At 48.8% G+C, this 16,871-nt stretch overlaps 1 protein-coding gene across 2 annotated transcripts in view; it reads right to left on the minus strand.

Moving 5' to 3' along the window:
- Positions 1-238: 238 nt before the first annotated feature.
- The window catches only part of LOC127292440 (disease resistance protein RGA5), a 35,415-nt gene continuing 18,782 nt past the window's right edge, over positions 239-16,871 (minus strand). The window contains exons 4-8 of one of the 2 annotated variants that reach the window (XR_007845153.2): positions 2,327-2,383; positions 1,588-1,689; positions 1,032-1,495; positions 624-819; positions 239-550 (exon numbers count right to left, since the gene is read on the minus strand). Coding sequence is in view for 1 of the 2 variants with exons in the window: in XM_051321830.2 (XP_051177790.1) it covers positions 797-819; positions 1,032-1,495; positions 1,588-1,689; positions 2,327-2,383 (646 nt within the window). In the remaining variant the exon portion in view is untranslated. Of the gene's footprint in view, positions 820-1,031; positions 1,496-1,587; positions 1,690-2,326; positions 2,384-16,871 lie in introns of both variants that reach the window. The other variant, XM_051321830.2, reaches the window with a different exon arrangement.

Here is a 16,871-nt window from a genome sequence, read left to right on the forward strand (position 1 = left end):
AATAATATCCCTAAAAGGATCAGAAGGCAAATACCAAATTACATAGATCCATAATTTTTTTTTTATTTTAAACGACTACCTCACCCTCAAGCTACGCCGACTCAGTTTCGGAGAGGTGCTCATAGGTTGTCATACGGGTGCTCTCACCCATACATGTGAGTGTTCGTGAGCGTATGTACCTGTACCGTGTTTCTAAAATGAAGAAAACAACATTTAAAATAGATGTAATGCCAGGTCATACAATTTGCCGATTTACACATCAGGTATGCAATTTATACAATATCACATTGTGAATTTGTGATTGCTTCATTCACAAGAAAAAAGTAAATGTAGTAGTAAAAAAAAGTGCTAGGCACATCGCTAGCTAGTAAAAGTAAAGAGACAAGCCAGGCTTGGTATTCATTTTTGGATTCAACGACCACTTGGTCCCCAGTTTCATTGCATAACTGGAGTGTGTCAAGGCAGCTCATCGCATCATCAGGTAACAAACCAGAGACAATGAAATCTCCCCGGTCCCGGTCTTCACAACAGAGACATCAGACGACTACATCTAGTGAAGCAACAGAGACATCAGACGACTACATCTACTGAAGCACACTACATAAGAATACAATAGAACTTACTAGATGTCTGCATTAATAATTAGAGCATCGAAACGCTGTCTAGCGAAGCCAGTATATCTGCGGATTCTCAGGCGGTTAAGAAGTGGCGACGTAACAACATAATTGCAAGAGTGTCTGAACACCATGAGCCCAGCCATGACCGCAACTCCTCAAGTGCCACCTGAGACAGCTTCCTAGCCCTCTTTTGCAGGAGTTTCTGTAGCACCGTCCAAGACGCCAACATCCAACAAAGAAAAAGCACTAAATTAGTGGATTCGCCAGCCAAAATCCTGACAACAAGCTCCGTTTCTTGTTTTCCACATGGACAAAAGTGCGCTATAAAACATTATGGACACTAAAGCTCCATTCGAATGCAATTTATAGTCAAAATTGGATTGAGAACCCCGGAATGAGGAAGCACCCACATACCTTCCTTGTATTCGTCCTGCGGCCGGCGTCCGTATAGTATTTGGTCGGATTCAGAATCGCTGGAGTTATCACCGAAACCGAAGCCAATATCGTCCGTCCAGACATCCTGCATATTCTCGAATTGAAGGGGGAAACAATAGTTGACATTCTCGAAAGTGCGTTCAGGCTGGCCGACCGATGTCTGCGTCTTGTAGGTAATCTGGCTTTCCGGCGTCGCTGGGTTGGTGACGGAGGATGAGCCCGGAAAGCTGCTGCTGGCCGCAACACTCTCCTCGGCGGCTTTGATACCCACGGCCAGGGGGCCGGAGCCACGTTGCAGTTCAGGCCGCCGAATAGTGGGTTCAACGCAGCTGTGGACTCCATAGTATGTGATATTGAAGAACTGCGGTTCCTCATCCGAGACCTGCACCGTCCTTATGGCGGTGCAGCCCTGACCAGGCTTTTGCGTGCACCGGTAGTAATTTCTGCATACGAGAGCTAACGGAAGTTAAGGCCGACAAGAAAAGGAACGATTCCTGTTTGTGGTGACTAGCGGGTTCGGATGAGGGCAACTGACCGGGTGTTTTCAGAGCCGTGAACTTTCTTCTGGCCATACTTTCTCCAGATGTAGCCGTCGAGGAGCGTAATTGTCCGCACGCTGCACGTGGGCTCCGATTTCCTACAATGGTTAGATAATCGTAATGGAAGTAATAAATGCACGCTAGTATAAATGCATAATCTTGGTTTATGATCTTCACCTCCACAATGCATAGTATCATACGATAATATCATAGTATCATTATATTTAATGTTTTGTAGAATCTCAATGTAAATGTGTGTACATGATGTGTTTGCCATTAAGTTTTCTAGTTTTACGTGCTATGATACTGTATCATATCATGATACCACTGTCATCTCTCTCCTTATTAATTGGTGTACCATATCAGATTTTTGCTAATATGGCATGCATGATACTACTTATGATACTCTCATTGTGGCTAGTCTTATGGTTATGCTAACGAAGAGATCATTACAGTCTAATAAAGCCAGCTGTAAAGAAAATGGTACCCCTCCGTTCCATAAAGAATATCTTAATTTTATCTAATTCTAAGATATCTTTTTAACTACATATCAACTGAGCAAAAAAGTTCACACCGTTAAGAAAACTATTCAAGTAGTATAAACATCACCAAACCAAGAATTAAGCTAATTCTCAATTTACTGAGAATTAGGTGCACCTAATAATAAATAACACATTCCCAAAATATTTAGACTTGCAAAAGTGGACAAATTCTGATATATTTACAAGGAAATACCTCCTGCGAAGATGACTCGTACCAGTTGCACCAAGGCTTTCTTGATCACCCTTGGGACTGAATAAAAGGAGGAAAAAGACTCATTCACCATTAAATATATTTTGCATTACAATTTTCAAATATGTTTAGAATTTGATTCAAATGGGTGATTTTTTAAAATCTCTCTTCGTCACTACTTCTAGAGTAAGGGGTGTTTGGTTCAGCCGTAACTTTTAAACAAGCAGCTGTCGGATGTGGCTTTGAAAGATCTTCTGTCCTGAAAAGCAGCAGTGGGTAGTGGAACCGTTGGCAAACTAGCTATCGGATGTCTGCTTTTATGTGCTAAAAGTCTAAAATAACCCTAGAATGCTAGTAGCATGTTATGTACACTAGTGCTCTATTTTATCTGTACTTGTGTAATGGGAAAGACATGTTTTATCTGTATTTCCTAATTCTTGAGCTATTGTGTGTGTGTATGTGATGTGCGCATGTGTAAAAAGTTATTTTACACCCACTCTATTTTACTTTGTTACATTAATTTTTTTTGATTGCTATACAAATAGTTACATTTATAGAATGTATTTTGTACACACACGCATGGGTGTGGGTGTGTATAGGACCGTCGATTTATTCCTCGAGATTCGCTCACCATGGTAGATGGAAAAATAGCCCCCCTTTTCTCCTTCTTTTAGGTGAATCCGAAAACAAAACGGACGGTGACGGAAATGCCCACTAACATGGAGTAACCACGACAATGCCCATAGGTGATGGACTTGGGTTTTGGGGAAGAAGCGTAATGGTGGTTTCGACGGCATACAAACACAACATACAAAGGACAAGGCGAGTTTTACCCAGCTTCAGGCCTCCGATGGAGGAACCCTACGTGCTGCTTGTATGCTTGTATTATTGATGGGGTTACACAGATCACCGAGATGGTAATTGTGAGATCAATCTAGCGTAGCTAGGGTTTTGTGTCTCTCTTGATCGCCCCTTTGCCCAACGGCCCCTTTTGTCTTTTATAAGCGAAGCCAGTGTCAGGTTACTGAGTCCAGGTAGATTACAAGTTGAAGTTTCCTCAGGAGAGTTCACTCCTTGTTGCACACGCTAGGTCCATGGGCCTTCGGGTGCTTGTGTGCAACCCAGCTTCCCTTGGGCTGCCGGTCTCTTCCGTGGGCCCTTGAAGAAACTACATCGAGTATGGTCATGAGAGGTACCCATTTGGGTATGCCCACATCAGTAGCCCCCGAGTGTTTAGTGGAGTCGCAGACTCGCATAGAGACTCAGTTCATTATCATCCTCCATCGGAGTCGATAAGTACATAAGGTGGTGTGGAAGCACGGAGGTCGTAGGGTTGTTAACGTGCCTGGTGCATCCGATAGATCGGGACCAGTTAATTGCTCTTGGGCAAAAACAACGTAACCTACTTAAACTCGAGCCCCCAAACTCGAATTCATTATATGCTAGGTGTAAATCGGCTCGTGCCGCTGAGGCCTTATCAAGTCAAGCTCGTGCTTATGTTAAGGGTATTCAACGCATCTTTTTGGATTTCTCATCATGTCGTGGGCACGGTACTTAACTGGTAAAGCGTCGTGGCACGGAGACGAATGTGATGCCAACAGAAAGGATCTAAAGGTCTTATCTTTACGTCGTAGACACATCATCCAAATTATGTCTCACAGCGGATACGATCTGGGCAGCCGAGGAGTTATCGACTCCGCACTCGATGTTATATAAATTGTGAGGTACAAGTTTTGGTATACCCGAGATTAAATCAATGGTTGATGCCACCATCACAATCATCAGATTTACGAAGTATTTTTTTATTAGGTGTGCTGGCATCGTTCCTGATGGAAGTAGCCCCCGGCCCGAGTCTATGGGCAAATACATAGACTCAAAGAACCGGTACGAAACACCAATGCGTTTTGAGGCGGCTCTAAAACCCATCTAGGGTTTCGTCCCTCTCGCCGGCGACGCTGCCGGTCCGCTCCGCCTCCGGTGCCCTTGGGGCTTTGGAGGTGTGGCAGACCGCGGCGGGAAGGTTTCAGTTTTTATTTCTTCGTTTAGTTTGTTTTCAGTGTCTTCTTCGGGATGGTGAGGCGGCGGCTACTTCCTGAAGTCAGAATAAGGTCATCCCCGTCCTATCCTCGCTTTGGTGGTGCATCTAGTGCCGGCGGAGGACGCGTGGAGTTGTGTGTCCGGTGGATCCCCCGTGATCCGATCGTCTCTCGTGTTCGATTGTGTGTTTTCAGGCCAGTCTCTTCCGATCTACGGTTGTCATCATTGGCGATGGTTGTTGCTCTGCTGTGCTAGTCCTTTGGGGCCTTAGCACGACGACTTCCCGTATGTCTACTACAACAAGCTCTACTACGACAAGCTTTGCCTGGCTCCGGTGATGGAGGGGCGAGGACGGCGGCGCGCCTTCGGCTCGTGCTAGTGTCTGTAGTCATCGCTAGCTGGTCCAACGACCTATTTGTAATTTTTATTACTTTTAGGCATCTTTGTACTACTGTTGATGATTATTAATGGATTGGTGGAATTTTCGCAAAAAAATATATAGACTCAAATCCCAATATTCGGACAGAAATTCGACTTCAAGCTCGAAGTGCCGACCTCGTCAATTCTTGTTGAAAGACTCGATAAAATAGTTGCTTGTGGGTGTAACCCATTTCCTTGTTGACTCCTGTTGAAGGACTCGAATTGCGACGTCAGGGATGATATCATGACGCACTCAAGTGCTGCTTTGCGCAATTTTGATAAGACATGACGATGATGGCCCCTTGTCATATACCAATCGTCACAAGCAACCACTAGGCCGATTTGACCACACAGTGAGCGTAGAAAATGGAGCACACACTAGTAGAAAAAAGGCCTTCCATCCAACCTATTAGTCCCCAAATACTTTGACCCAGGACTAATGGGTCTTTAGTCCCGGTTCTGCTGGTGAACCGAGACTAATGCTCGGGGCAACCGGGACTAAAGGGTTACGGTGGGCTGCGGCCAGGGCAAGAACCTTTAATCCCGGTTGGGATACCAAACGGGACTAAAGGGTACCCTTTAGTTCCGGTTGGTGTCCCCAAACGGGATTAAAAGTTTTTTGGCTCCCCACGCACCTCCACCCCCCCTGGATCGTCTTTTTTAGCACTGTAAAATAGAAAATAAAATGATAGAAAATTCAAAAAAGTAAAATGTTTTCAGATTCTTGTATGTTATGCAACTTAGTATTAGGGAAAATTAACAAATTTGAATTTTCACTTTTTTGGTAAAAAAGTTTTGAAAAATGGTAAAATCGCAATAATTTTTGCATATGACGTCGAAAAAAACGTATAATATATCAAAATGATCGTGGGAAAAAGTTACATATGAATTCACCCGGGTTTACCGGTTAGCTAATTTTTAGATTCTCAAAATTCCAATGAAAATATGAAAGCAGGAAGATTTTAGTTTTTGCTATAAATTACGGATTTTTTATTTTTTTTATTTTTTTAAAACCTAAAATTAATAATTGCATCCTGCATAAAGATTACTATCATTTTTACCCAATTTTTAGATTTTCAAATTTTTAGGTTTTAGGTTTGGCAAAAAAATATTTAATTAATTAATAATATTAAAAATAATACAAATTAAAAAGTTAATGTTTATTTATTTATTCAAGATGTTTATTAAAAGAATTATTTGAAATTCAAACAATAAAGAAATGTGACATCGATCAACATGTTAATAGGATTGATATGATACTACTATCACATACATGCGCGCGAAGCACTTGGATGCGGAACGGGATGGAACTCAGAAGTTAAGCGTGCTAGTGCTAGAGTAGTGGGAGGATGGGTGACCGAGCGGGAAGTTTGACCACGAGTATGTAATTTGACTAGAGATAAGTGTAGATAGAGACTAAACTATGCAAATAACTGAAATAGTAGAAATTCTGAAAAAAATAGAAAAAAAGAGGGAGTGAAAAATAATTAGAAACTCAAATGAATTAAAAAATTTAACTCGAAATAGCCAGGACTAAAGGTTCTTCGCCCCGGCGCATGCCAGCCGCCCATGTGGCGGGGCCTTTAGTCCCGGTTCGTAAGCAACCGGGACTAAGGGGGGGGGGGCCTTTAGTCGCGCATAATTAGTTTCGGTTGCGCAACCGGGATTAATGGCCCTTGCGAACAGGGACTAAAGCCCCTTTTTGTACCAGTGACATATTGCAGTGATTCCTTGATTTCGGCAGAGACATCATTAAGAGCATAACGATTCACTTCCCGTGCTGACACTTGTTTCCATAGAAACGAAAACAAACCCAAGACCCATCCTCCTATTGCCGCGGGAGGGATGACGGAGAAGCACGGCCGTGACCGTCCCCGCGAATTCGCAAATAAAGCATCTCTAACAGAGCGATGTATTCGGATGTCGAAAATGATCGTGTGTCCGTTTGCGTTGGTTTAAATAATTGAAATCGACCGCACGTTCGTTTGCGTCTAGGGTGGCTCCAGAGGCACGACACATTTTTTCGATTTTCTATTTTTTTTAACATAAAAATATAATTTACATATGAAAAAAAGGAAAATAAAAACCCTAACAATGCATGCGCCTACATGTTCTCGTCGTCGCTGTCTATCACGACGAGCTCCGGTAACGGCCACGGCCAGTTGGGAATCGACGGAACATACGCCGGTTCCGCTGACGGTGGTGGAGGTGGAGCAGGCCAGGCCGATGGTGGAAGTGGAGCAGCCCACTCCGGCGGTGGTGGTGGAGCAGCCCACTCCGGCGCTGGAGGTTGAGCAGCCCATGCCGGTGGTGGAGGTGGAGGCCCCCACTGGTTGTACGGCGGAGGTGGAGGCGGCGGTTGAACCGGTGGCATGGCCGAGTCCTGGAGCGCCTGTCGTAGGGTCTCTTCCTCCGTGAGGCCCGGCGGCATGATGCCGGTGGCGTACCGGGGCAGCGGCGGCTGCACCGGTCGGTCCACCTCCGAGACGAGGACACCGTGTCTCGCGATCTCGTCGTCCGTCATCGTCTCCGGGTACTCGAACTTCCGGCCCTCTACCATGGCCAACTGCCATTCCTGGAAAATGTAGGCGACATAGTCGTTGATGTCGTCCTTGGCCTCCGCGTTGTGGTAGGCCAGCGCCTCACTTTAGTCCTCATCGTCGTCGTCCTGTGCAGGCGGCGGCGCATGCCGTGTTGGACGATGAGGCGCCGGTGGATGGTCAAAGGGGAAGTCCCTGTCGCAGAGGAAGCCCGCCCTCCTCCTCGGATCTTTCTCCGACTCGCGCCAGGTGCGCCAAGTGTCGGAGTCGATGGCGTAGGCGGGATCGGCGCGGAGGTCCGGCGGCAAGTACCACCGCCTGTGCCGGATCTAGGCGCTCCTATATGGCTCACGCGCAGGAACGGGCGGGACGGGCACCCGGAGGTAGCTGAGCTGCCAGCCGTCATGTATGTGCACGTCCCCCCAGCCGTCGCACGGCGTCCAGTTCGCATGCATGAGCCGCGCCACGGTGACGGGCAGCGGCACCCTGTGCGGCCGCTCTACCTTCTTGGTGCCGCTGCCGGACGCCTCGAAGTCTTTCTTCTTCTTCCCCATGGTGCTGCGACGGCGCGCGGCGGTGGTGGGAGTGGAGGTGTCCGTGGTGTGGGCGATGCCAGGAACGATGCCGGTCGACTTTTAAGGCCGGTCGACTTTTAAGGCCGATCGTGCGCGGGAAACGATACCATTGAAGGCGCCACAGAAGCTCAGCCGCCGCCCGCCAGTGCGCGCGCAGAAGAGGCATCCGCGGCATTGATGGCAAAGTCTGCGGTGCAGACGCGGGAGCGCTGACCGCGGAAGCGATGCCTTTGACACAGGCTCGCTGCCAGATGGGCCCGGTAGAAAAGCGAGCACTTGGAGCGTCCGCGTAGCGTCCGCCGTGACGCATCCGAGGCGCAAATATGTGCCAGGTTTGCGTCGCTGCGGATGGTCCGATCACTACGCGTCGTCCCGCTAGAGCGTGTTCCAAACGCATTTTCGATCCCCTCAGCGTCCTTTTATATTGTCCCATTGGAGATGCCCTAAGGGCAAGGCTAGCGCTGATATGCTCGAAGAAGGAGCGCCGGAGCAACACAACCTCGCTCTCCCTCCCCAAGCTCTTCATGTTGATCACCCGGTCGTCGGCCCTAATCCTGCTCCAATTCTCATTCCTCCTCTAGGATTTTCTATAAAGAAAATGCCTCATGGTTTTCCTGTCTTTGAGTTCTTCTCTTTCGTGAGGGAAAAGACCTTGGATTTGGAACGCTTGGAGCTCCCCGATAAGTTCGTGAAGGCCATCGCTGGACAAGAGTCCGACCACGCCTCCCCGAGGGAGATCAGCGCCGGCCAGAAGACTTGTAGGTAGATGACATACTTCGACGAAGAAACGCCCATGTTCTTCACCAATGGCTGGAGGAAGTTCTCCTAGGCCTACCAACTTGTGCATGGATTTCTTATGACATTCCGTCATCATCAGAGCACTTACACCTTCACCGTCAATTTTTTTGACGATCTCATGTGTTGCCGGTTGTACCTTCCCGTAGAAGAATAAAGATTAAGAGGTAGCCCATAATCTCATGGCGCCCTTGTCGATGCAAATCTCGTCGACCTCAAGTGCGGACTTCTCCATGGTCTCCTTGTCGATGCGGATCTTGTGGACCCCAAGCATGAGTGCCTGGAGTTACCTTTACCTTTTTGCCTTTGTAATCTGCTTACCCAATCTTTTGATGTAATCACCAGCCTTGTATCTTATTGCATTCTATGAACAAGAAAGGAATTTTTTTGCCTTCTTTATGCTTTGTGTATGCTTTATATGGACCGCTTCTCTTAAATCGAAAATTTTCATGCGATGGGAGTGATCCCTTCGCATACCACCCAACTCGTAGAAAGGATCGTTAAGCTCGGGTAATTGTAACTTATAGATTTTTATGTAGCTTGTGAAACTTTTGATTGCTGGTTTATATATGTTGTTTTATTTATTGGTCCTTTATATTGGAATGAGTCACTAGTCAAATGTTTTGGCAATCTCTTTCGTTAGTCTGATGTCTGCAATCTATACACCTTACCGACCTGTCAGTTGGGTAGGAACTGCGTTGGAGTTATCAAGGGTTCGATTGTTAGACTAGTTACAATGGAAAGTATCATACACTAGTATCATGTGCATGATACTAGTTTATGATATACTACCCCACAATGCATAGTATCATAAGATAGTACTATTATCATATTTAATGTTTTGTACAATCTCAATGCAAATTTGTGTACATGATGTGTTTGCCATTAAGTTTTATAGTTTTACGTGCTATGATATAGTATTATATTATGATACCACTCTCATCTCTCACCTCATTAATTGGTGCGCCACATCTGATTTTTGCCAACATGACATGCATGATACTACTTAGGCTGCTCATAATGGAGAGTAACTTAGACTAGTAACATATGTCATGTTACTAGTCTAAGTTACTTACCTTCATAGTGGGTAGTACGTAACTTAGTTGTGGTGTCATGCAATGTGTTATTAATTATGTTGTAGACTCATATTGCTTTGAGATGTGTGATGTTATGGTAACATAGCTAGTTACCATCTCACTCTCTTTGTTCATTTATTAGTATGCCATGTCACCAAAATGTCTTGAGATGTGTGTTGTTAGGGCATCTCCAGCGGTGCGACGCAAACGGACGCTGAGCGACCGTTTGTGTCCGCCCTGACCGGAAATGCGTCTGGGGCCTGCTCCAGCGGGGCGATGCAAAGTGACCGGGCCGTCCGCGGAGATGCAAACCTGGCCCAAATATGCGCCAGGTTTGCGTCTTCGCGGACGCTCGGCGGTCGCACGGAGCGTCCGCTCGCGTCCCCACGGGCCCTCATGGCAGCAACCTAGGTTCGATCGGCCTCAAATTCACAAGGCGCACCGGTGTGGCAACCGCGGCGACCAACCGCCGCAATGGAGCGCCGAACCGCCGCGGAAGAGCAACCGCCGGCCTCTTCGTTTTACGCGCCGCCGTTAATCCGCGCACATTATAACCCCCGCGTCTACGGTAATTCAAGTTCAACCGCCTCCTTCTTCTTCCTCTTCTTCTTCTTCTTCTTCTCCAACACCGGCACGTCATGAGCGACTATACGCTGCCGTTCGACTCGGAGAGCGAGGGCAAGTCGCCCGGATTCCTGCATTGGTGGGAATCGCCGGCGACGCCAAGCGATCCGGGCTCCACGCCCAGCTACCCTACCTCCACACCGAGTGAGGACGAGGAGGAGGGAGGCGGCAATGGCAGCGAAGGCTAGGAGGAGGACGGAGGCGGCGCTGCCAGCGACGCCGACGACGAGGAGGAGGGCCAGGAGGAGGAGGAGGACTCCGATAGCAAGTTCGCCCGATTGGAGGCGCAGGAGGCGGCGGGCGACAAGGCGGCGGCAAGGAAGAAGTCCAGGGCGCTGGCGTGGGCGGCGCGTCGTCGTCCGTTCACCGACGACGACGACGAAGACGCCATTTCTTCCAGTTTCAAGTCCTCGACGGGCGCGTCGTCTTCCAGTTCCGACGACGAGGTGACAAGCAAGAGGCGGAGGAGTTTCCACGACGACGACGACGCAGGGCCTTCGAACAAGAAGGCCAAAAAATAGTTTTAGTTTATATGTTTTTAAATTTCTTCTTATTTGTATGTTAAATATGTTTGAATCTAGTCGATTGACGTATCCGGTTAATTGTTTAGGCTACAATCTATTCGATTGGACCAACATGACATCATGAGTACATCTTTTTCGCGTTTAAAACTTGATCATTCAACTAAATTGAAAAGAAGTAGCACAAAAAAAAAACAGTTGCATGTCCAAAATGCGTCGGACTGCTGGAGGTAGCCCCCGACGCAAACGGACATTTCGCCCCTCGCGGTCATTTTGGCGTCCGCGGGGCGACGCAAACAGACGCTCGCGACCACTTTTGAGCGTCCGAAATGCGTCGCGCCGCTGGAGATGCCCTTACTACCTATGTTACTCTCACTATGACCAGTCTTATAGTGGAGAGTAACTTTGTCTAGTAATATATGTCATGTTACTAATCTAAGTTAATATCTTCATATTAACTTAGATGTGGTTTCATGCAATGTGTCATTAATTATGTTGTAGACTCATATTGCTTTGGAATGTGTGATGTTATGGTAACATAGCTAGTAGTTACCATCTCACTCTCTTTCTTCTTTTATTGTCATACCATGTCACCAAAATGTCTTGAGATGTGTGATATTATCACCTATGTTACCCCCACTATGAGCAGTCTTATGATACTCCCACTTGTGGCTAGTCTTAGACAGGATCAACTACTCAAGCTTTCACGTAATTAAGGGGTAAATGTCGTGTGTAATCAATGAGTATATGCTGGAATATTGCAGCCCTCGAGTATCGTGGGTGTAGCAGTAAATGAAATGTAAGCTCTGTTATGGAGAAACATTTAGCTTTATTGGTAGAGCGTAGGTCGTACATTGTTGGTGAGTAGCCTGGCTAAGAGCATCTCCAGCCGCGTCCCCCAAACCGCGTCGGATTGAGCGTTTGGGGGACGTGTTTCGTTCGTGCCGCCTTTGGGGGACGTCGCTCCCCAGTCGCGTCCCCCAAACAAAAATTCGGAAATTTTAAACTTAACGAGATTCGACTAAGATTCGTCCAAACTTACATAGATTCGAACGAAATTTGACTAAATTTAAACTAAACCTAATCTAGAACCACTTGCGGCGGCCGGAGGCGTCGTAGTACTGCTGGAAGTTGTACATCTCGTCGGTGACGACCTCCTGCTTGACGCGCTCGTCGACGGGCTCGTCGACAGGCTCGTCCTTCACCAAGCCGCTTGGTCCTGCCTCGCCGTCGTCGGTGAGGTTCACCAGCGGCTTGCCGGAGTCGCGGATGGACAAGGCGATCGCCACGTCGAGGTCGCCCCTCCAGGCGTCCTTGTCGTTCATGGACGCCAAGAACGCCGCCCGCAGACCTGGGCAGTCCTCGGGGTCGTCGCTGCTGGCGATGAGCCGCAGCTGCCGCTCATACTCCGCCAGCAGCACCGCCTGCGACGCTTCCTCCGGCTCCTCCTTCACCTCCGGCTTCGGGATGAGGAGGGCGTCGCCGCGCCTCCCTTGCTGCCGCCGGCTGCCGCCGGCTGCCGCTGCCGCCACGCCTCGTGTTGGCGGGCGTCGCCGGCTCCTCCTTCACCTCCCGTTTGGGGACGGTGTACGGCGCCGACCGGTAAGACGAGGACGGCGTCGATCGGGCCGGTCCTGAGGAACAAGAGTGCGAGGAGGACAAGTCGTCCTCCTCCTCGGCTGCCATTGAGGAGACGGCGGCGGCGGCGACGGCATCTCCAGCCTTGGAGCGCCGTTGCGGATGCCGCGGATGACGTTCTCGAGGGTGCGCCCCGGAACGCCCCAGAACAGGGCGCGGCCGTCCTTGTTCCAGCTATTGGGGCCGCCGACGAGCCCCTCGTTGCTGTGCATCTCGATGTCGTACTTCGCCTTGAAGTACGTCGTCCACCAGGCGTCGTTGTTGTCGACCGCCCACGTCGGATCCAACCGCTCCTGGGCGGTGAGTTGAGCCCGACGGGTCTTGACGGCGTCCCACCATTGGTCCGTGCGCGGCTTCGGCGGCGGCGGAACGCCAATGCCGTTCACGGCCATCTTCCAGCCGCCGCTGCTTGGCAGTCGCATGCCCGGCGGGACTGGATACCGGGCGTGGTATAGCGCCCACGCCTCCGGCACGGTGAGGCTGCCGCGGCCGAAGCCGTTCGCCGCGGCGATCTTGCGGGAGGATGAGCTCGACATTTTTGGAGCGACGAGGAGAAGATCTGGGAGGGGGGAGGCGGCGGCGACGAGAAGGTTTGTGAGCGGTGAGAACTGCAGGGCGTCTTTAAACAGCGGCGACAGCGGGTGGTTGCACGCAATAACGCCGGCGCGGACGGCCACGCGGCCATGCACGACGAGACGCGTCCCTGCGTCGCCTGGGAAAACAGGGACGCCATTAACGTCGCTTGACCAAAGGTAGGCGACGGGGTTTTAGCCTTCCGAGCCGCTGATGCGTCGGGCCCGTGTCGGTTCGCCTCGCTTTTCGTTGTGTCCGGCGTGCCCGGAGCGTCCCCTGTGGGACGGGGACGGGCTCGGGGCGTCGGATACCGTATAGGGGCGTCCCCAAAACCCATTTTTGTCCGGCGCGCCTCAAATCCCTTTGGGGGACGTTTTGGGGGACGCGGCTGGAGATGCTCTAAGTAGCCTTATTGAGAAGTAAAGGGAAGACGAAAAAACATCGCAGCTGCACAAGTTTCACAGGTTGGAGTACTTGGTGCTAGTATCAACGTTTTTGGGGTGATAAGCTCCACCAGGTCTCACCTCAGTGATGATGAAAGGTCCCTTCCAACGGCACTCTAATTTTCTGTGACCTTCTTGCTTGAGGCGTAATACATGATCTCCTTCGGCCAAGGACCTGGGCTGCACTCTACGGCTATGATAGTTGCATATGCCTTGCTACACTAGACTGTAGTTCGAGCGAGAGCAATGTGTTGCGCTTCATCAAGCACGTCGATATTATCTGCGAGTGCAGTTGATGATGCAGTCCGCTATAGGCAGCGACCCAAGGTGCATTAAAGTGCACATCTGATGGTAGGACAGCCTTGGCGCCGTGAACCATGAAAAAAGGTGTATACATTGTTAATCTATTAGGGATTGTGCGCACCGTAAGACTGAAGGTAGCTCTTCAGGCTAGCACCAGCTACTCGTTCGAGGGGTCGCAAGAGACACTTCTTGAGGCCGCTGCACACAATACCATTTGCTTTGTCGACCTAACCGTTGGTCTGGGGGTGCGACACAAATGCATAGCTGACTTGTATCCCTAGTTCTTTGAAATATTTTTGAAACTGCTTCGACGTGAAGTTGGAGCCATTGTCGGTGATGATGATATTAGGAACACTAAATCTAAAAACTATTGACTTAATGAAATTCACAGCCGTAGTGGCCCCTTGGTTGGTGACGGCATATCTTCTATTCACTTTGTGAACTTGTCGACTGCGACAAGTAAGTAAATATGGCCTCCATGGGAGGATTTTTGCAGCTTGCCAACCATATCGAGCTACCACTCGGCGAATGGCCAAGCGAGAGGGATTGTATTGAGCTCCACAGCGGGCGTGTGATGCTTAGTTGCAAAGAATTGGCATGCATCACACTTGATGATGAGGTCTTTGGCATCTTGCATAGCCGTTGGGCCAAGAAAACCCATCCCTCAAAAGCTTTGGCGACGAGCTCCCGACTGTTGGCGTGATGGCCACAAATGACTTCGTGTATGTCGAGTAATACACTCCTTCTGTCATTGGGTGCAATACACCATTGAAGGACGCCTGACATGCTTCGTTTCTAGAGTTCACCATCGATTATTGTGTAAGCCTTAGAATGGCAAGTGATTTGCCAAGCCTTTGTTTGGGTCCTCTGGCAGCTCTTGCCGCACGAGGTACACGAGGTATGGATGTGTCCACATTGGTTTGATCATTAGTACTTGGGCTGGAACGTTGGAGGAGCCTTGACCATCTGCCTCTATAGATGTCTCGGGTGAAGCCCCCATCTAGGACGGGTGCTCGAGTAGAACCGATATTGGCGAGTGCCTTGGCTTCTTCATTGTTAGCGCAGGCTATATGATTGGGCTCACAACAATCAAAACTACCTTCGAGGAGGTTAAAGATATCGCAGTAGGCGATCATGTTGTCATTGATCGTGTCACACTTCTTGATTGTTCGATGTACGAAGAGATTAGAGTTGTCATAGATCATGAGGCGAGTAGCACCGCACGCTTTAGCAATATGCATGCCATGTAACAAGGCCACGTACTCAGCGTCGTTGTTAAGGTGTTGCGAAATTTCATTCATAGTACTTGCCGCATCTTGTCACCTTTGGGGGGTATGAGGATGATACCAGCTCCTACACCTTCAAGCCTCTTGGAACCATTGAAGTACATCCTACAGGAGCCTGATATGTCTGGTGGACCTAGAGTCTGAACCTCCATCCACGCGCCGATGAAATCAGGCAACACATCTGATTTGATGGCCTTTGGATTCTCGTAAGTAATGTCTTGTGGAAACAGCTCGACGCCCCATAGTGACAATCGTCATGTTGCAACAAGGTTATTGAGGATGTTAGATAGTGGGGCCTCACTGACCACCACTATCAGGTGCTCCTGGAAGTTGGAAGTAATGACGCATCCACCATGGAGTCTTGAAGACACCATATGCCAGTTTCTGGTAGTGCGGATATCGTTGCTTGGCTGGGGAAAGAACACCACTAAGGTTGTAAACTAGGCGTTGAACTCCGAGGATTTTGCCCTCTTATTCGCGCTCGACTACAAACACAGTGCTAACCACTTGATTGGTGGCAGCAATGTATATCAGCACAGACTCACTTTCGTGAGGAGTCACAATTACTGGAGAGGTTGATAACATGCGTTTGAGATCTTCAAAGCTATTTGGGCTCAGGTGTCCACGCGAAAGTGTCTGATTTGTGCAACAACTAATAGAACGTGAGTGCCTTCTCACCTAGCTTACTGATAAATCGACCGAGGGCTGCAACACGACCTGTGAGCTCCTCCACGCCGTTGACATTTGTTGGCTTCTCTATTGTCAACATTGCTTGAAATTTATCCGTATTTACTTAATTTCCTCTCTCATATATGAAATATCCAAGAAGTTGTCCTGTAGGAACCCCGAAGATGAATTGTTCGGGTTCCGCTTGATACTATAACGATCAAGGCTATCAAAGGTCCCGCAAAGGTCATCGAGGAGCGAAGATCCTTTCTTGGTCGTGATGACCTTGTTGTCAACGTAAACTTGGACATTTTTTCTGATTTGCTCCTTCAGGCAGGCTTGCATCATCCTCTGATAAGTTGCGCCTGCATTCTTGAGTCCAAAGGGCATCATCGTGTAACAGTAAACACCATAGGGAGTGATGAAGGTAGTTTTCACTTCATCCTCCACCTTCATCCTGATTTGGTTATAGCATGAGTAGACATCGAAGAAGCAGACACACTCATAGCCCGTGGTGGAGTCGACGATTTGGTCGATGCGAGGTAGCGGAAAGTGATCCTTCCGAAAGTGCTTGTTGAGGATAGTGAAGTCGACACACATACGAAGTATGTCCGTGTTCTTCTTCGAGACCAGCACCGGGTTGGCTAGGCATGTTGATTGCTTGATTTCTCGGACAAACTTGGCATCAAGGATCATGTGGATTCTTTGCCAATGGCCTTGCACTTTGGCTCTGAGAAACGGCGCAGTTCCTGCTTGTCATGTCTTGCATCTGGATAGATGTTGAGTGCGTGCTCGGTGAATTCCCTGGAAATTCCTGGCATGTCCGCTGGACACCAGGTGACATGGGTATGCCCAATGGGCATGTCACGTGTATACCCCTGGTTTATGCTTTTAGGTATATAAGGAGTTGAAGGCCCACTAACCCGAAGGTTTGGAGGCCCATGAAGCTGAAGACATGCGGTTCGAGGGAGTAGAGTCAATATAAACTTCTAGCAATATATGGAAAGGCCCAACGTGACCCGATGTTTGTATACTTGTACATCACGAAAAG

This window comes from Lolium perenne, chromosome 4 (genome assembly GCF_019359855.2).
Source record: "Lolium perenne isolate Kyuss_39 chromosome 4, Kyuss_2.0, whole genome shotgun sequence".
NCBI classification, from domain to species: domain Eukaryota; kingdom Viridiplantae; phylum Streptophyta; class Magnoliopsida; order Poales; family Poaceae; genus Lolium; species Lolium perenne.